This window comes from Alnus glutinosa, chromosome 3, assembly GCF_958979055.1.
Source record: "Alnus glutinosa chromosome 3, dhAlnGlut1.1, whole genome shotgun sequence".
NCBI lineage: Eukaryota > Viridiplantae > Streptophyta > Magnoliopsida > Fagales > Betulaceae > Alnus > Alnus glutinosa.
Window position 1 is genome coordinate 8,543,990 of NC_084888.1, and position 20,738 is coordinate 8,564,727.

At 36.4% G+C, this 20,738-nt stretch overlaps 2 protein-coding genes across 2 annotated transcripts; one reads left to right on the forward strand and one right to left on the reverse strand.

The window, feature by feature from the left end:
- The first annotated feature begins 596 nt into the window (after nt 1–596).
- On the forward strand, nt 597–1,469 carry LOC133862278 (auxin-responsive protein SAUR32). The gene has a single exon (XM_062298044.1). It carries the CDS (start codon nt 930–932, stop codon nt 1,275–1,277), a length of 348 nt encoding a protein of 115 aa, XP_062154028.1. The 5' UTR covers nt 597–929; the 3' UTR covers nt 1,278–1,469.
- Nucleotides 1,470–4,829: 3,360 nt separating this feature from the next.
- Nucleotides 4,830–18,963, reverse strand: LOC133862903 (CDPK-related kinase 3). The gene is made up of 11 exons (XM_062298816.1): nt 17,911–18,963; nt 15,833–15,963; nt 15,381–15,422; nt 15,140–15,248; nt 14,879–14,957; nt 14,100–14,396; nt 13,399–13,508; nt 6,920–7,027; nt 6,663–6,725; nt 5,493–5,660; nt 4,830–5,386 (listed from the first exon to the last, which is right to left on the reverse strand). The coding sequence occupies exons 1-11, from the start codon at nt 18,475–18,477 to the stop codon at nt 5,249–5,251; spliced, it is 1,812 nt and encodes a 603-aa protein (XP_062154800.1). The 5' UTR covers nt 18,478–18,963; the 3' UTR covers nt 4,830–5,248.
- Between the last annotated feature and the right edge of the window lie 1,775 nt (nt 18,964–20,738).

The window sequence follows — 20,738 nt, forward strand, 5'->3', positions numbered from 1 at the left end:
TCAATTTTCTATACCCTATACTTTTTAGCAAAAAATTGTAGAGAATTCCTATTCCATTCCACAGTTTAGCTAAATGTTACTTACAATTTTTTTTGTTTTTACTTATCCCCACTTTTTAAAAACATCATAACCCACTTTTCTTCAAATCTTTTTTTATTTTTTTATTTTTTTTATTTCATCTAAATATCTTTTTTAATTTTTCTTTAATTCTTTCTTTATAAAAATAACTTTAAATATATTTCAGAGGGCAGGGAATACGGAATTAAAAAAAAAACATTTTTTTTTTTTAGCTTTGATAAATACTCAACGAAAGTGTTAAATACTGTGGTATTCAACGAAAAAGTCTGCTAACCGGGACTTGATTCTTATACAACGCCACTACAACTGCACAACACCTTCTCACATGGAAGTGAACCTCACACACTGGACCCTACCCCCATGTAAAAGAGTGTTATACAGTTATTGTAATGGTGTTGTAAATCTATCATTTTCCATATATAAAACACAAAGTCCAAACTCCAAGATGCCCTAGTCATACACGTTTCCGGAACCCGATTTCCCTGGCTTATATATTCTACAATAAAATATGATCTGATGATGATCTTGGCCACTAGGATCAAGGGTCATAGAAAGCATCAAACTCTTGTTCTACAGCCTAGGGAAGCCCACTTTCTTGGGCTGTCAACGGTCCCCTCTCTCTTCCCATATATCCAGTTTTTTTCTGGCTCGTATGCGTTTTGTTCTACTTGGGATTTATCAACCATGACCAACGTGCCAAGGTCTCTGAGACAGTACTCTTTCCTAACCTTCTTCAAGCCAGCCCTCGGAGCCTCTGACCCTTGGCCGCTTTCCCTTCCTTTCTTGTAAAATTTTGTCAGGAAAAAAGAAGAAGATTTCTGTGTCGTGTCTTGGTTTTCGCTTTTGCAGATATGGGCAGTGGCGAGAAAAGTCTGCTGAACTTCCACCTGCACCTGCCTCATCTTCATCATCATCAGCAGCACGGGAAGAAGCAAGAGATCAGAGACGTGCCAAAAGGGTGTTTGGCAATCAAGGTGGGGCAGGGTGAGGAGCAGCAGAGATTTGTGGTGCCTGTGATTTACTTCAACCACCCACTGTTCATGCAGCTCCTCAAGGAGGCTGAGGAGGAGTACGGGTTTGATCAGAAGGGGACTATTACCATTCCTTGCCACGTGGAGGAGTTTAGGAACGTCCAGGGCATGATTGACAGGGAAAAGTCCCTCAATCACCATCATGTGACCGGCTGCTTTAGGGTTTGATCAAAGTTCTGTAAAGTTTTTTGAGTCTTTGTAGCTTCGTTTTTCCCTTTTTCTTGCTAGTTTAATTGGATGGTGATGAGAACATGACATGAATCAAATGACGACGACGACAAAGTGTTGTTTGCTACTGTATTTACTTCGTTATTTTGTTAGGAACCGTAATGGAAAAGAGAACTGAATCCTTTTCTTTTCTTTTTCTTTCTTCAAGATCGATGAACATCTGGAAAATTTTGGTAACGGACAACCTGAGGGAGAGAATAGGCAAAGCCAAAGATGAAATATATTTTTTTAGCATAATTTTTTGTGTTATATACATATATCTAAAGTAAGGCTATTTAGTAGAACGTTATACGACTGTGATACAATTGAAATGACGTGATAATAAAATTTTCTTCTCCGCATCATCGTATAGATGAATAGCATTACTATATTTTCTTTTTCAACAATACTATAAAAAGAACTCATGTCTTATTTGAATTTTCTTAAAATTAATGTAATTTTTAAAATTATCATTTGATCAAAATTAAAAAGTAATCTATCACGCATCTAGACAAATTAATTTTAATTAAAAGGGCTAGACAGTCATCCTTTAGCATTAATACTCTTTGCCTTTTTATTGGTTGTTGGGTAGTGTGATGATAAAGAGGAGATGATGATGACGACGAGGACAAAGTGCCGCTGTAATGACTTAATTTGTTATTTTGTTAGGAACCGTGATGGAAAAGAGAACTCGATGCTTTTCTTTTATTGTTCTTATCTTTTCTGCTCATTTCTTTTCTTTCTTAGGTGAATATGGGCAATTAAAGGGTAATGTAACAATTATATCATTGGTACAACAGGGAAAGAATAGACAAGGCCAAACCAAGGGTAGGTTGGAAGCAGACCTATTCGACCTATGGCTTATATTTACACGTTAAAATATTATAGGCTACATCTTTCTTGCATATTTGATTTTTTGAATACAAAGTGATCTATTTATAGAACTTTAAATGTAATTTGAATAATTTTAAATGTAAACATATTTTTTATGTTAGGGTTAATAAATCCCTTAATTTATAGTAATCAAATCATCTAAATTCATTGATTTATGAGATACAAATCAACAGTAATCTCAAAAGATTTCTATCCTTTAACAGGTTGAAAGCGGACGCATTGTAGCAAGCTTGAATTTTATTAAGGGAAAAATCATTACTTTAATACCACAACTTTTAATTTGTTTCTAGGTGAGAAGAAAAAAGAAAAGAAATTAATCACAAGAGAATTAAAAAGGTAGTGAAATTAGACATAATTTTAATACAAGAGTTGGGACCATTAATTCTGATCCATAGCCTGCAAGTAAGGGAATCGCCGAGAATTGTTTGGAATAGGTGAGAGCTACTGATGAGACACAACAGAAATATTGTTGTTGTTTGGTCCGAATTCAATTGGCCGGGTAGGTTATGAAGAGGATGGGACGATGGGTGCATGAGCTCCACGTTTAGTTAGCTTTCCATCAACGCCAAGGTTTTGTATGGTAGGCCAGGCACTGGCGTTCCTCCTCTCCATGAAATAACAGTCTGGACCGACATCTTTCAGATTCAATTTTATATATATATGGTTCAGAATTTACGATCAATGTTTCTTGGCTAATTTGTTTGCACCATTTTTTATGTCATGAGTCATGACTAGGAAGTCGAAAGCCAAAAGCAAGGTGGGCCTTTGGTTGGGAATTTCATTATATATATATATATACTGATATGTCTTTGTATTTTGCTTTTGTTTTGTAAGATACTCTCAATTCCTTATTACTGTGAAATGACAGTTGACAATTAAATATCCTTTGGGACCATCTAATTTGGTATTTATTTATTTCTTGGAAGGGGGTGTCCTGAGAAGGACGTCTCATTACTATATACGTAGGTATACGTAGGTACGTGAGGTAGTTGATCTCTTAATTAAAATGCATACAACTTTAGTTGGACTATTCAAGTCCCTGATTTTAATCATCAAAATTATGATTTTAAATCAGATTATAAAAAATATATTAGTTTAGTAACGTTTTACTAAACCATTTGCGGTTTTCAATTTGCACGGGCAGAATCCAAAGCAGTATTCTGAATCTCTCTTTTAAATACATAGCTTAGCAAATCTAACCATTAGTTATAATATACTATATTAATTAATAATTAAGATAAGGCTCTCAAGATTCATGTATATATTTTAGTTTAGAGCTAATTTATAAAGGATATATGTATGAAGCATGCATGCCAAGTCAAAGCAAATGAGCGGTGTGGTGTGACGGTGTCTATATCTTCCAAGTTAAAATATTTAATCATGCGTTAATTTGAGGATAAGAACATGTTTATATCACATTAAAGAATAAAGACATGACAGAAGCATATGTATATATATATATGTGGGCGCACCTCCACCACTCTTCGACTTGGGACACATATAAACCTAATTACACCCATTTCTCTTCTGAAAAATATATCCTTACATGTGAGTTGATTTTTTTTTTATTTTTTTGGTGGTACTTCAAGCCTCATCACCAAACTCGAAGTATATAATTGAAAATCCAAACAGTGTGGATGTAGCAAGACAACGCATAAGCAATATCTGCGACCAAGAGGATAAAAGAGTAAATATCAAATTGACAGTTTTTTGTTATCATTTTTCCCTCTCTCAATCCTAACTGCAATGTCTTTATAACAAAATTCGAATCTATCGGTTAAGACCACTAGTAGCAGCTTATTCCTTTTCTTAAATGTAGAGAGAACTCCTTAAAAAATCATGCAACAAACTCTTTTGGTGTTCCCTCTATCTTTCCTCTATTTGAAAAAATATTTAAATACACTTCGCTTTACTCTAGCATCTATTTAAAGAATATTTTTGAATGGTATAGGGAAAGAATATGGAAACTATTGAAAGGTTTATTTGAATAGAGAAGCAAAAAGCAGTTTGATTCCTTAAATTTAAGAAAAATTTAAAAGAAAATGCTGCTAGTACTCTAAGAGATTAATTCGAATCAATGTACTACAATAAGACTAGTAAACTTAAAAGGTTAGTCAATACTCCATAAAAGCAAGAAGAATGGTTTTTAAATAAAAATATAATATTTAAATATAAGAAAATTGTTTCACTTAATCTCTTAAGCCTCAAAATGTAAAAAAATTAACAAATACGTTTCTTTACCCAACTTTCGTCTGAAATTTTGGCAGAAACCATTCACGTCAGCACCAATAATATTGCAACATCTTTTCTATAATAATAATAATAAAATATGAAAAAAGAAAAGAAAAATTATGCCCTTGAGATAATTCGGCCACCCCTAGCCAATTTGGAAGTGGTCAGACCACCAACTTATATATTTTAATTTGATGTGAACAGTTTGGTGGTTTCTGTTAAAAATTTCAGTCGAAAGTTAGGTTTAATAACCTATTTATCAATTTTGCTTACCAAAATATTTTCAATCACCTTTTGTACCTCCAAGGAGCTACGGAAGGAATTATGCGAAAGCCTATGGTTTGCTTCCCTCTTGAGTTTTGAGGAAATATTCAACTGAAACAGCGCTGGCAAATCCTTTCCATAAGTTAACTAGTAACAAAATCATATCATTTATTTTCATTTTACAACCAATGTATATTCAATTTACAAAAACAATAAAGAGTTAATAACCTCAGCGGTAATCAGAGTTGGAAACCCTTGCCCTGACTACATAAACCTTTAGAACTTCAAAATTGATAAACGGTCACAATCTGAGCTCGAACCCATAGAGATAGATGAACTGCAAAAATAGGGTAAGAGCAAGCAGAAATTCTTCAATATAAGTAAAATTCCAGTCCCAGAACTGCCTTGACTAAAATTCACTTATACACATTTTCTTTACCCCATTCCCCTGAGGGAAAAAAAAAAAAAAAAAAAAAAAAAAAAAAATCCTGCAAATCCTCTAATCCCATGAATTTTAGAACTATATGTCAAAAGCTAAAAAACTAATGGTGTCTTGTGTTTGAACTACGGAGTGTCACACCATGCAAAAATTTTGTATATCCAAGTAAACTAAGTTTTCCATCTGTGTTTCGGATCCAATCTTTGAGGATATTATAGGCTGGCGGGCCAAGATTCAATTCCTGCAGTAACAGGTAACAAATGTGAGCCTTATCACCTATGTGCACATATATTCAAGAAAAGACGAGTACTAGGAAGATGCTCCAAAAGCCATAACTCTCTCCATACCCTTGCCAATTCTTCGACTGAAATAACGCGGTTACCCTCTTGTTCAAAATGCTCAAAAGCAGTGGATGCAATCTGTTCCCACCCATCAAAGGCCTCCAATTGATGTGTGCTGATTGCAGCTGCGCAAAACTCTTCAAAGTCCATCTTTCTATGAGCAAGTGGTTCCATCTGAGAAAGAATAAAGCAGCACGATAAGAAACTGATAATTGTCAATTCATAAAAGAACCTAAAATATATATAAAAAAAATATGTAATAAAACAGTCCCGGCAATCAATGAGTCCATGATATCCAGCAAAAGCGGAAAACATAAATAACAGATGCAGAAGATGCAAAAACACATGATGCGATCATGATAAGCCTTTAACATATCGACCACAAAGGATGGTGTGGGCCAGTTCCCAGGGTTCCTTATTATAGCCTATTCAGATCAGAACTAGATTCGTTGATTCTCTATTGCCTGTCGGCTGTGGCTGGCTTTATGCAACTTTTGCATGTCTGCTGAGATCCCAAATCTCCAAGAGAACCAACATGCATGGATAATGTCCTAACCCAGATTATATGTAAACAGAAACAACAATTCCTTGAGAATGTGAATCTTAACGGGCTTGTTTGTCAAGCAACAATACAGAACAATACAGAACAGCAACTGTTCATGAACCTTTTTTTTCATTTTTTTATATTTTTCACTACTAATCAACATCAAAACATTCCCACTTTTTATATCACATCAATAATTTTTTATTACTATTCAAATAAAAAAATTCACTACAATACAAAACTTTTTCACTTTTTTATACAAATTCTTTTTATTTTATATCACATCATTACTTTTTACTAATTCCAAAACTAACAACCCACTACTCTATTCTGTACATGTCTTTACCAAACAAAACATAACAGGAAGGTTCCTAATACTGAATTTAAATATTTTACATTTTATGGCTTAAAAATATCATGGAAGAATAATTAGCTAAGGCTATGGATTAGGAACCAGTGATCCAAGGTTCAACTCTACCAAACGACAGATGCATATGGTTTTTGTGAGTGTGCATACATGCTTACATACATACGTATTTCTTATTTGGAACTCTAAATAATGCCAGTAGCTGTACCATACCTATAGCAGAGATATTTAATGACTCAAAATAAAATTAACAAATATGCCTTACCACATTTATAACATCAAGAACTCTGGACTCCCGCATGGCATCAGTTGCATTTCGCACTAGAGCCTGCAAGTATTTTTTTTCAAACATACAAATGAATTTGTGTATAATACACAGAACGAACCATATAAAAAACCTTGACACCAAGATGAGACATTCTAGTAAATATTCAAACCATGCCAACCAGCGATTCCCTCTTCAGAGCAGTAACCAACTCTATAGACTGGACACTCAAATTATAAGATAGAAGAGTAAATAACCATTTTGAAGTTTTCAAGAGAGACGCGCCCATCTCTATTTGGTTCTAACAGTCTGAATTGAGCTCTGAGATACACCAGCTCATCCTCTGTCAAAGCTTTTGAAAGAGACTGCAATAATAAGAGAGAGAACACGAGCATTAATTGGATACTACTATAGAAGTGGAAAACAGTCTTTAAATATCTCACGTTTAAGCTTCTCAAAAGTCCAGTGTGATAGTCAGATACAACATAGGCTTTTGACTTAAGCATACATCTAATAGTTAATCTCATTGAGAATTTTCTTTTATTTAATTATTTTTTAGAGAAATGATCCCTACACTCATTTCTTACAACAACTCCACAACAAGTTGACGTGGCTGGTAATATTTTATTATTTTTTTGTTTTGTTTACAAAAAAATAATAAAATATTACCAGCCACGTCAGCTTGTTGTGGGGCTGTTGTGAAAAATGAATGTAGGGATCATTTCTCTATTTTTTATTGGTTACAAATTTTGCATTTAGAAAAATGAGTGAAACAGATCCTTTTTTATTTTATTTTATATAAGTAATTTAATTTTATTATAATGCACAGAAGAGCACAACACAAATACACATGGAGTATACATGAAAAACCCAACTAAGAATAAGAAAAACACAAATCCTGAAACTCTAGGAAATTAGAAAAAAGAAGTCTAATGTGAGCAGTTAGTCATCCTAACATTGAGGGATTTGAACATAAAGCTTTTAACTCTATCACAGAGCTCTGACAATCTTCAAAGTTCCGCTCGTTGCGTTCCCACCAAATATACCACATTAGGCCAAGGGAACCATCCTCCAAACTTCAATATTATGGTGGCTTCCAAACTAACCTCTCTAACTAGACAACAACTCCACTACCCGTTGGGGTATGACCCACTTAATCCCAAAAAGACTAAAGACTGAAACCAACTAGTCTCTAGCCACCTTGAAGTGGAGAAGAAGGTGATCAATGGATTCCTTGCTCTTCTTGCACATACAACATCAGTCCATTACAAAGACATGTCTTCCTCAGGCTATCAAAAGTCAAAATCTTTCCTAACACAATTGTCCAAACAAAGATCACCACCTTCGTTGGAGCCTTATTTCTCCAAAAGCTCTTCCACAAAGAGTGAGAGCCAAAGAAGGGACTAAGCGCCTTATAAAACGATCCGACCTTGAACCTATGCCTTTTAGAAGGGATTCAACACATTCTCTCCCTGCCACCTCGGTTCAACCTAAGAGAATACAAAAGATTAAAAAACGAAGTGACCAACTCCACCTCCTAGTCATTCGCTGATTTGATAAAGGAGCCATTCCGCTGCAAAGAGTCGCTAGAAAGGTGCACATGATCCTCCACCAAAGCTTGCTTATGGGGAGCAATAGAAACAAAATACCAGGAAAGCTTCATTCAAGATTTGATGTCCACATCACACATCGTACCAAAAACCCGATCCGAGACCCATCTTCCACCTCGAACCTCATAAATCTGGAGAACTCCCTGATGCAATCAAATAATAAAAAGGAACAAAAGAAAAGATATGGGCTACTTCGAGAGAGCCGTGATCTCCAATGGCTACTTCGAGAGAGCCTTGATCTCCAAAACAACCAATAAGGTCTATGTTTGATTATAATTCAGCATGTTTATTCATTGAGTAGGGTTACACTTAAATAGATGACGGCTAGGTCATAAGACTTAACCATTAGGTCTAGCCGTCATAACACACTGCAGGAAAATAAATTAAGAATGGAAAATATATTCCTTATTTAGCTAAGACACTTAGGGAAAGAAAATATGGAGAAGTATTCTACTCCTTATTTAGCTAGAGGCTTCTTATTATGCTAGAGGCGGCTAGGGTTAATGCAGCTACAGTGCCACATCAGCCCTAACTTTATGAACGTATCATCCCTCTCCCCTAACATCTTCCTTGTCCCCAAGGAAGAATTCTGGTTTTGCAAAAATCAGCCCCTGGTCTTCCTTCTTCTCATTCTGTTTCAGTTCTGTTTTTGTAAAAATTATTCCATGCTCTTCCAACCCGTGCTTCCTCTCTTCTTCTTTCTTCTTCACATTCTGCTGCAGCACCCCCATGATATTTTCAGCCCCTTCTGGACTAGCTGCTACAAGAATTCCAGCAACTCCTTCCTTGACAACACGACCATCCGGGCTTGAAATATCCCCAGAAAATTCAGGCGACATCGTGACGTCCTCGGTAGGCTTGATATTGATTATATGGGGCATAAAATTCGTACCAACAGAACCTGCGTTGGACTCTCCTGTTATGGGCAAGGATTGGCTTGTCGGAGAGGTGCGTGGTGGAGAAAAGCTTTCCATTCTTTTCCTGATTTCCTCCATCCGTTTGCTGGCTTCTTCTTTGTACGCGAGGAATTCTTCTCCTTCTCCTGCCCGTAACCGCCTACGCCCGTTCTCCACTGCGTCACGTCGGTCCCTGGCGGACAGCATCTCAAATACCTCGGTCATTCGGGCTGTCAAGGCCTGCACCGCTTGCTCCAAGCTGCCCATGCGTCCTTCCATAACTTGCTGTTCGTGTTGCTGGGTGAATGAACGCATGGCTGGTCTTGCTTCCACCGCAAAATCCAAGTAGGCCTTGTTCTTGTTGCGGGAACGACCTATGGTGATTAACTGGAATTTTTTCTCAAAAAAAAAAAAAAAATTTCTGGTTTCTAGTGAGGGAAACCGGGCCTCAAGGTTTATCAATGCGGTTAACGAGAGGAACCCCGGCTCTGATACCACTTGATGCAATCAAATAATAAAAAGGAACAAAAGAAAAGATATGGGCTACTTCGAGAGAGCCGTGATCTCCAATGGCTACTTCGAGAGAGCCTTGATCTCCAAAACAACCAATAAGGTCTATGTTTGATTATAATTCAGCATGTTTATTCATTGAGTAGGGTTACACTTAAATAGATGACGGCTAGGTCATAAGACTTAACCATTAGGTCTAGCCGTCATAACACACTGCAGGAAAATAAATTAAGAATGGAAAATATATTCCTTATTTAGCTAAGACACTTAGGGAAAGAAAATATGGAGAAGTATTCTACTCCTTATTTAGCTAGAGGCTTCTTATTATGCTAGAGGCGGCTAGGGTTAATGCAGCTACAGTGCCACATCAGCCCTAACTTTATGAACGTATCACTCCCCCCATCCCATCCTAATGTTTTTCCACACCCTAACCCCACAGGACCCAACAACCGCACTAGAGCACCATCCGCCTCAGAAGATGTCATATTTAACTTCCACCACCGACCTCCACAAAGCCTCCTAGTCTATGGCATAGTGCAATAACCACTTCCTCAAGAGAGCCCAGTTAAACAAGAGCAGAATACAAACCCCCAACCACCTGAGGAAATCGGGGTACAAATCTTGGACCAATTGACTAAATGGAATTTAAACTCCTCTCTGAATCCGCCCCACAAGAAAGCCGTTGAAGTTATGGTTTGCAACTCCAACAGGGATGAGGAAGAGGGATAAAAAATAAGTAAGCAAATTAGAAAAGAAATTCTAATGAAAGTGAGCCTACCACGCTTAAACAAATACAACATCTTCCAACCAACCAACCGACGTTCCATCTTTTTAATAATACAATAAAAAATTGATTTTGCCTCATCCCCGCAATGAAAGACTTGGGAACTTCACAGGAAGAGAGGACACCCTACAACCCAAAATACTAGCCAATCCTCCAACAACCTCCACGGCGCCAACGGAAACTAACTCTGATTTAGCCAAGTTAATTTCAATCTCGATACAGCTTCAAAGCATAAGAAGAGACAAGGCAAATGATGGAGATGTTCTGGGTTTGCCTTGCAAAAAATCAAGGTATAATCTGCAAATAATAAATGAGACACTAGAAGCTCATCATTTTTTCTGGATCCTATCAAAAAACCTAATAACCCCCTATCCACAGTGGCATACAACATTCTACTAACGCCTCCATGACAAAAAGCAAAGGAGACAAAGGATCCCCATGCCTAAAGCCACAAGATCTATTAAAGAAGCTTGAAGGAGTTCCATTAATCAAAACAAAGAAATTCACCGTAGAAATACAATGAGCAATCCAATCGCACCATTTCTCCCAAAACCACATTTCCTCTATAGATATAGCAAGAAGCCCCAATTAAGAGAATCCACAACTTCCCTATAGGCTACAACCCCTTCCCTTCCCTACATATAGGAAAAATGTTACAAAAACCACCCACAGCTGATACACTATCGGTTCCCTAAGAGCATTCCCATCGGATGATGCAAATTTTTATCTATTTTAGATAACCAAAATCCACTTTTTGCTAGTTTAGCTAACCACTTTCAAAACTACCCTCCATCCGATTATCTAGATTTTTATCTATTTTATTAAAATAATCATTTTTAGTATTTTTTTTTATTCTTTTTGTTAAAATCATGATCAGGCTGAAGAAAGTGAAGGCTGAGCTTCGGTCACCGTCAAGATCTCCAAGCCAACGACGACGAGCTCGCCAGATCGCTCCAGCTCCAGCCAACTTTGAAGACCAGCCCGGCGATCTGGTAGTCGTCACCGTCGAGATCTCCAACCCCCGAGCCAGCAACGACAAGCTCGCCAGATCGCTCCAGCTCCGGCCGACTCTGAAGCTCCAGACGGACAAGGACGTGTACCAGCCTGGCGATCCGACCGTCGTCACTGTCGAGATCTCCAACCCCCGAGCCAGCGACGACGAGTTTGCCTGTACTTCCTGGAGAGACTGCCGGCAAGCGGAAGAAAGTGACGGAAAAGAGGAAGAAAGTGAAAGAAAGTGAGAGAAACAATCATAAAAAAATCGATACATCTGTAAACAGTGCAACGCCTCATGTGGCGTTGCACTGTTCACAAATCTTCAACAAATCTAAACTGGCGTTAGGATAGAGAAGCCGATGGAGGAGCTTTTTTGTGGGTTTCTTATGTATTGTAGATTTACAGTGGGTTTTACATTACCCACTATGAATGATCTAAACAATGAGAATGCTACAATTTTACCCAATGTGTAGAGAACCAAAAGAGCTTTCTTCTCTCATCTTTTTGCCTTTTATTGGAGATTGTGTTAGAATTTTGTAAAAAATGTGAGTAGGTACAAACTTATATTTGTAAAGAAAGAATATTTAATTGATATAAGAAAAGATACGAGAAGCTATTGTAGAGTGTATTTGGATTGAGAAGCAAAAAGTAGTTTTGTTCCCTAAATTTAAGAAAAATCGAAGGGAAGCTGCTGTAAATGCTCTAACATGATTGTACACCTTCTCAAGGCCCAATTTACAAAGCACACCTAGATCTCCTCATCTAATTATGTTGTCAAGGCATTCATTTGCAACAAGAACGGAATCTAAAATCTATCTTGCTCTAATAAAGCATTCTGAGACATGGAGATTACTTTTCCAACACTGCTTTCAACTTGTAAGCTAGGGCTTTAGAAATAAACACCCCTCACAAGACTGATGGGGCAAAAATCCTTGAGATCCACCGCCCTAGCCTTCTTGGGGATAAGGAGAATAAAAGTAGCATTGAAATACCTCTCAAACTTCCCTCTAGCATGAAACTCATGAAAGACATTCATGATATCTTCTTTAAGGATCTCCCAACAAGACTAAAAGAAGGCCAAAGAAAAATAATCAGAGCTTTCACTACCTCAAAGACCTTGCTCTCCTCAAAAGCTCGTTCCATCCATATATCCTCCTCCATATAGATACCATCAAAAGAAAGACCGCCCCATTTAGGATGCCAACTGAACTATTCTTAATACAACCAGGTGTGAAACTGCAGAATATGCTCACTAATTTCTGAAGATACAGAACCATTAACTAGCGATTCCACGTCCTTTCTTCTATTGGAATTAGCCACACAATGGAAAAAAAAAATTGTATTCTTGTCCCCCTCCCTCAACCAAAGAGCCCTCGATTTCTATCTCCAGCTTCGTCCAAAAGAGTAAACCTCTCTAGGTCACTAGTAATCACTTCCTTTTTCACCTATTCAGCACCAGATAAAGGTCTTTCCTCCGCATTAACATTGAACCCATAGTTCATCTAGAAAACCCTTTTCCACTTCTCAACATTGATGAATACCTCTTCATTTTATTTTTTTCATATTGATTTTCAAGGCTTTCAGTTTGTTTTCACATTGATGAATACCTCTTCTCAGCCTTATCTCTTTTTCTTTTTCTTTTCATCTTTCCCCATATTATAATTTTCTTTAAGAAGTTTTAGTCAAGCATCCCTTTGTTATCCAAACAATTATGAATTAACACAGTAGGTTGGGATCGAATTTTGGAGAATTGGAACATGGGAGTACCACAAATTGGTACACACGATCAGCTTTGCGGTTCATAGGGTGGGTTGGTGAATCCCGTAACTCTTATTAAGTCATACATACGATGCATGCAAAACTTATAAAAGCAAATTTAGAAGGAAAAAGAAAAGAAACAATCTTCATGTGCATGCGTATGGAAATGATAAGTACAGTACCTTTAGTGCTGCACGCTTGAAGGGTGTAGCATGAAGGTATGACTTGACTAACTTATAGATCAATATATCTAATGGGATGGGACGAATATCATTATGCAACCACGGATGAGCTGCAATTGCAAAATTTGACTTATTAGTTAAAAGATTGAAAAATGAAGAACCATCCATTATCATTATAGAAGATCACAGCATAGTAAAAACAATCTGATTTGCAATGTGTATGCAATATAATGATAGTAATAGCTAATTCATAATCCATCTATCACTGATGTCAAACATTCAACAAATTATCAGGGAAGTAACATATCAACGGCTGTTTTTCCACTGCCAAATAACACACCGCATTGGACACTAAGAGGAAATACAATTGACTCATCCAAAGCCATACCCTTTGCTGTTGTTCCTCTTTTTCTTTGGAATTTTTTCCCCTGTTCTCTTTCACCCGGGGGGGAATAGGGAGTTTTAATCCACCTCCAGAAAAACACACACACACACACACACACACACACACACACACACATATATATATATTCATTTTATTTCAACAAAATGTTGGTCCATACCAAGTTTTCAACAAAATCCATTGCTTTCCACAGAAAAGGATCTCATAGATATATATAGAACACAAAGCACAAATTTTAAGATAGGGTTGATCAATATCCTGGACATTCTTTAGCAGCATAAAGAAATTAACAACTTACTGAGAGCTTGAACTGCAGTCATTCTTTTTCTATAGTCCTTGTTCAGGAGCCTTTTCACAAAGTCCTTGGCCTCTGCAGACACAGAAGGCCAAGGTAAATCCTCAAAATTTGGGTCTGCTCTTAGGACTGTACGGAAAATTCCAGATTCTGTGCGTGCCCAAAAGGGCCGGCTTCCACATAATAAGATGTAGGTGATAACACCAATGCTCCATATATCTGCTTCCAGACTATAAGACCTATGAAGGACTTCAGGTGCAACGTAGTATGCACTTCCAACAATATCATTAAGTCTTTCTTCTGCACATATATCCATTCAAGGAAAAAAACTTAAACATGGAATAGTTACCATTCTGCATGGAAATTGGGATGTTGAAAAATTGTAGCACTACAAATATTGAATACAACACTCCAAAATATTATAATTCACTTTTTGTCGCTTTAGTCATTTCAGACCTATGCATGCATCCGTTATTATGTGTGATGCCTGACCATGTTTCACATTGTATTATAGCATTTGTGAATATCGTTTGTGTACAAAACTTAGCACTTTCATTTCAGCCTTTCTTCAAAACAAAAAAGCCTAATTCTTCTGATGGTATGCATTCACTTGAAATCAAGTCAGTTTATCAAGTTATCGAACAGTTAGCTATCCAAGAGTGTGAATCCCCTGAAAAGAAAAATTAGAACCAAGCCTATAGGTAGCCTTAATTATTATTAGATAGAATCATTTAATTATTTATTGTGGAATATTATAAATAAAAGATACCCTTAATAATTACCTGGTCTGATAAAGTCAGAAAGGCCAAAATCAATAAGCCTCATGTCAGCATCTTCACTTCTAGAAGTGAAAAGGAAATTCTGTTTGTCAATCAAGAGGAAGAAATATCAGTAATAATAAAAAATAGATTGAATGGCTTAAACATAAACCCGAAAGAGGAAAAAAAGAAAAAATAAATAAAGGAACGACCATTATATCTGAAAGGAACAAGATACTAAGAGTCATGAGTAAAATAATTAGTGATAAATCTTAAAAGAAAAACCTCTGGCTTTAAGTCACGGTGCACAACTCCTTGAAGATGACAAAATGCAACTACACTTAGAATTTGCACAACTATGAGTTTTGCATCTTCCTCGGCATACCTTCCTCCCCTACAATAAAGGAAAACATTCTTCAATTTAAATTATAACCTTTCAATCAAATAAATAATTACAGTACTAATTGCAACTTAACTTAGGTATTAAAACAAATAATTTATTATGAAAAATAAAAAATAAAATTACCTCGATAAAATTTTGTCCAGAAGTTCCCCACCTTCACACAATCTGAAAACAAGATTTCATAGATGTTAGCGCAAAAATCAAGAATGTGTGCCAAAGCTGTATATCACTCAACAATCATGTAACTGAGAACAATCAAATGATTCAATTTTTCCACAAAGAAAAGCTAATGCAAAATCCATTTTTATACAATGTGCGAAAAATATGATCAATTCAATATAGAACTCTCATCACGCAGGAAACATGGAAAATTAAATTATATTAAATCCAAAAAGCTAAAAATAGTCTAAAAAATACAAGGGAGAATATAATTCTACCTAACTAAACATTATAGGTTAGATAGATAAATAGATAGATAGAAAGACAAACAAAGAATAAGAACCAAGATACAGTTTTAGAAATGCTGAACCATATTCCGCATAAAAAAGTAGAACAGAAAATAAGAAAAGACATACTCCATGACTATGTACACGTTATTGGCGTCCTCACATGCATCATGAAATTTGACCAGATGCTTATGGCCCGATAAAGCTTTCAATATCTTCACCTCTCTACGAACATCTTCAATTGATATTGCTGTTGTCATCTGCCAAACAGATCTTATTATAGGACAGATATAGAGATGCATTTCAACATACAGTCTATAGATTTTTTCCAAAATAAATTGCAGCAACAACAATCATAAGCACATACAAGATAATAGTAATTATTACTTAGCAATGAGAGGAAAAGGCAAGAAAGTCAGACCATTCAACAAGCTAAGATGCCGAATATATATATATATATATATAGAAAGAAAGAAAGAATTCATGAGAGCTCACCACCTTTCACTAAGATCAAGAAGCCAAATGTTATGAAAAATACATGCATGCATACCATCATATCTATACATATTCATATACAGTGTATGTCTATTTGTTTAAGAAAAATCATAAAATAGCAGCAACCCCATCCATGATACCAGCCCCCCATTAATACATATTCCAGTGCTCTTCTTAGTCATATATAGTGATCAGATCATCTGAAAACAATAGCGGACTGGATCACATGAGAGCTCATTAGGCTTAAATTATGTTTCAGAAAGTGTTCATGAAAGACAATTGACCCCAGCTCCTAAAGTGAAAAAAAAAAAAAAAGAAAAAAAAAAAAAAGGAGAACTACAAAATAATTACGTCAAGGTTCAGATTATATTAACATCCAAGTTAATATCTAAAGGAACAGCATTAAGCAAGTGAAATTTTAACTGATCTCATCTCCATTCTTGAAATCTAGTTAGTCATGCAATGATCAGGGGATGCAGAGTTATTGAGCAGTAATGCATGGCTAAATTGACAGTCATGTTTAGATTTAAAAGTCACCATGTTGGAATACCTTATATTCTTGTTTGGTAACTCCCAAGACAAAAAGAACAATACTACTTTTCATTATTTTATAATTCTCTTGTTAATGTTATCTTCTTCAGCAACAAAAGGACAAGCAGACACAAGCTATAAAATCCCAATTCACATGATAGAAATAAGGGGAGTATTACATTAACTTTTTGAGCAGGTATAACTTTCCAATAAAGTCCCCAATATTTTTCATATTTTTCTTCTGCCACATATAATTGGAACCTATAGACCATGCCCTACCAAATTCAATCCACGTAAGAACAATTGAACCAAGATAGCATAACACTAGAAAAACAATTTATGTGTAGGCGTCCATTACTGTATCTTTAATCAGAAAAATAAGCGTAAATCATAAAACTTAATGTTGGAATACCTTATATTCTTGTTTGGTAACTCCCAAGACAAAAAGAACAATACTACTTTTCATTATTTTATAATTCTCTTGTTAATGTTATCTTCTTCAGCAACAAAAGGACAAGCGGACAAGCTATAAAATCCCAATTCACATGATATAAATAAGGGGAGTATTACATTAACTTTTTGAGCGGGTATAACTTTCCAATAAAGTCCCCAATATTTTTCATATTTTTCTTCTGCCACATATAATTGGAACCTATAGACCTTGCCCTACCAAATTCAATCCACGTAAGAACAATTGAACCAAGATAGCAGAACACTAGAAAAACAATTTATGTGTAGGCGTCCATTACTGTATCTTTAATCAGAAAAATAAGCGTAAATCATAAAACTTAACTCTAGCGCCAATTCATAAACTTTTCCTCTAAATACAATAAGGACATAAGAACTTCTATTTCATCAGATAGTGTCTGATCAGTTGCATGAATGCCATATTACTGACTACAAACAAATCAATACGCAAATAAATAACATAAAGTTCATGCATTAATCAAAACCCTACTTAAAACCTCAAGCTATATATAGAACTATCCCTGCTAAAATATTTTGCTCCTTTTGTGTACAACCAGTGCTTCGGCTACAGAATAGAACTAAAAATTCTAACACAAAGCACCAATTGAAGTGGATCAAATTGTGTAACCTATATAAAATACAAAGTTCACAAAAGAATGATACATATAATAAGATCAAGACTACAGTTTATGTAGTAGCATTGTATTCTGTACCTTCGATTTCGATATGATTTTCACAGCAACAGGCTGATCCTTAAGCTCGCCCTTTTTGCCTCTCGCCGAGCAAGTATGACCAAAATGCCCTCGCCCTATCTCTTTCCCAAGCTCGTACTTGGCTCCGAAATTCTTGCTGTAGCCGAAGCTCTTGTCCAGTGCTCGTTCAGGCTCGGCTCCGCGCTCCTCGGGGATCGGGCCCTCCTTCGGCTTGGAGGCGTGGCCGAGCCGCTTCGCTAGCGATGCCTTGATGTGCTTCGCTGGAGACGGCGGCGGGAAAGGCCGCCGGAAGAACCTTCTCGGAGTAGACGAACCCCTCGCCGGAGATGGGGACACGCCGCCGGGGAGCGGGCTCGCGGACACGCCGTGCGGATACGGGCTTGGCCACGGGCTCGGGTTCGAGGACCGAGCCGGCGTATTCTTCACCGTCGGCACGTTGACTGCGCCGTTACTCCCGCTTCCCGACGGTAACGGCGTCTGAGGCCGATCGTCAGAGACCGCGGTAATTGTAGTTATGGTCGCGTCATTCTCGGTTGTTGGATTGGTCTTGCCGTAGCACTGCCCCATCCCGAAAGCTTGCTCCGGCACTGAATCAGATCACGACGAAGTCAAAGTCTACACATCGGACGGATCTGATTCTCACCAGAGAGAGAGAGAGATCTGCGGCGAGAAAACGATAAAGGAAGAGAATGAAAAAGAATTTCAGTCAGAGAGAGAAGCACAGACAGGGACAGAGGAGAGAAAAGTCTGTTTAGACACAAAGACGAGTGTGACAGAGGGAGAGAGAGAGAGGCGAAAAGAGTTGGGGAGCTATAAACTGTGTGCTCTACGAGAAGATAGGAAACTCCCGATCGTCCGATTCGCAGTCATCAGAAATGGTAAGTAAAAATCAGGAGGCAAAGACCCTTCCAAGAGGGTATGAAGATATGATCAGAGCCATTGGTTTCCCAGAATTAGAGGTATTTGGAAACAGTAATGAGGTGCTTTACAGAGTACAGTAGTCGTCTCGTCTCTCACTCTCTTAACACTTTTTCTATTCTCTCTCTCTCTCTCTCTCTCTCTCTGTAACAAGTTCTTTTCGTTTTGTCTTTTGCTACTTTTATTTTTTTTTAGCAGGTGACTTTTGCTACTTTTCCTGCCTTACTGAAATTTCTCAACTAAAAAATGGTTTAACGGATGAGAGTGGGTTGTAATCCAGCAAGCTCGGGTGTACGCATTGAATGGCTTCGCTTTCAAAGTTATGAAATGTGCTGACGAAGATAGGGTTATTTTCGGTAGTTGAGAGAGAGATAGGGAGTGGTTGGATTACGAAAATACCCCCTTTTTTTACAGGTTTGACACGTGGCCCGAATTCAGGGTAATCAAAGTGCTGTATACTGTAGGGCTGTGGGTATGGACTTCATAGTATGGCTAAATAGTGAAAGGGGATTTGAGAGAATCAGAGCTGACGAACATGAACGAACAGCCTGGTCCGAAGGTTCGAATTAGGAGGGGATTGGGTGTGAGTCAGATGAGGTGTGGATCCGAGGTGGCGCTCTTTTAGCCCTGCGATACTTCTACGACTTGATCTTCTTAATTGATTTACGTCGATAGAGGCGATAGATCAATACTATATTGAATTTATTTATTTTTTTGAATACTATAATTGAAATTGATATGCAATTAATGACAATCTCCTCCTACCATACCTGTTTCATATTTTCCTGTTATAATTATGCAAAACAATCTTATCTAATATATCAGCTCAATTAATTAACCATCTTATAAATGACTACAGTCGGTGGCCCAGACAAAAAAAAAAACCTCTAGAGTTGGCGTACGATCTCCTAAAACTTGAAAGGGAGAGGAATCGTTTCTAAAATTAGATTTTATGATTTATAACAGTGTGTATGGACCCTATGGTTATATACTTGAAAAAGTAGTAAATTAAGTAAAAAAAAATATAGTTTTTATTAGCTAAAATGCATAATATTACCGGAGATGCTAACCCAAAACAACATTTTAAGCTGAAGCTAGCCTTTCTTTTTATTTTTGATAAAAGGCAATTCAAGCTTAAAAATTATCGAGAAGAATATTTAAAAACTATATATATATATATATATTTGATTGATGGGTATAAAATTTAAGGGATTAGTAATAAATTTAAAGAAATTAAGTAATCTGTAAGGAAACGCATTAAAACGAGAGAAAAAGTGACATGATTTTGAAGCATAAGCTCCGTTGAGACAAATTAATACATTGTTTTTTTTTTTTTTTTTTTTTTCCAGACCGGTTAATAAACATTTGAAATGTGATCGAGTAATTTTATAAGTCACTCTTTTGTCACTTTTGTATTCCTTAAAAAATGATGTAACTTTCAAAATCACAATTGAACTTATGATTGATAACTATTGAATTTTGATCAAGTGATGATTTTAAAAGCCACATATTAATTAAAGGGACTTCTAAAATTATTGATCAAATGCTAACTGTTTTTAATAAATTTATAGGTGATTTATGGATATTAAAAAAAAAAAAAAACTTTTAAATATGTAGTGTGTTGAATTTCTATGCTTTTCACATGATCACAGGTCAACTATTCAAACTTAGCGCATCTTCAACAAGACTACGTAGTTAAAATAACTACTGAAAAATTTTACTTTAATTATTTATTTATTTATACACACTTTAATATATTCTATGATAAAAAAAGGAAAAAATAAAAAATAAACTTTGTGAATAGTAAATAGGCATATTTACTGTTTACACTATAAAATAAAATAAAATAAAAAATTGTTAAAGTAGCTACTATACTGGATAAGTAATGCTAAAATGAAGACTCGTGTTAT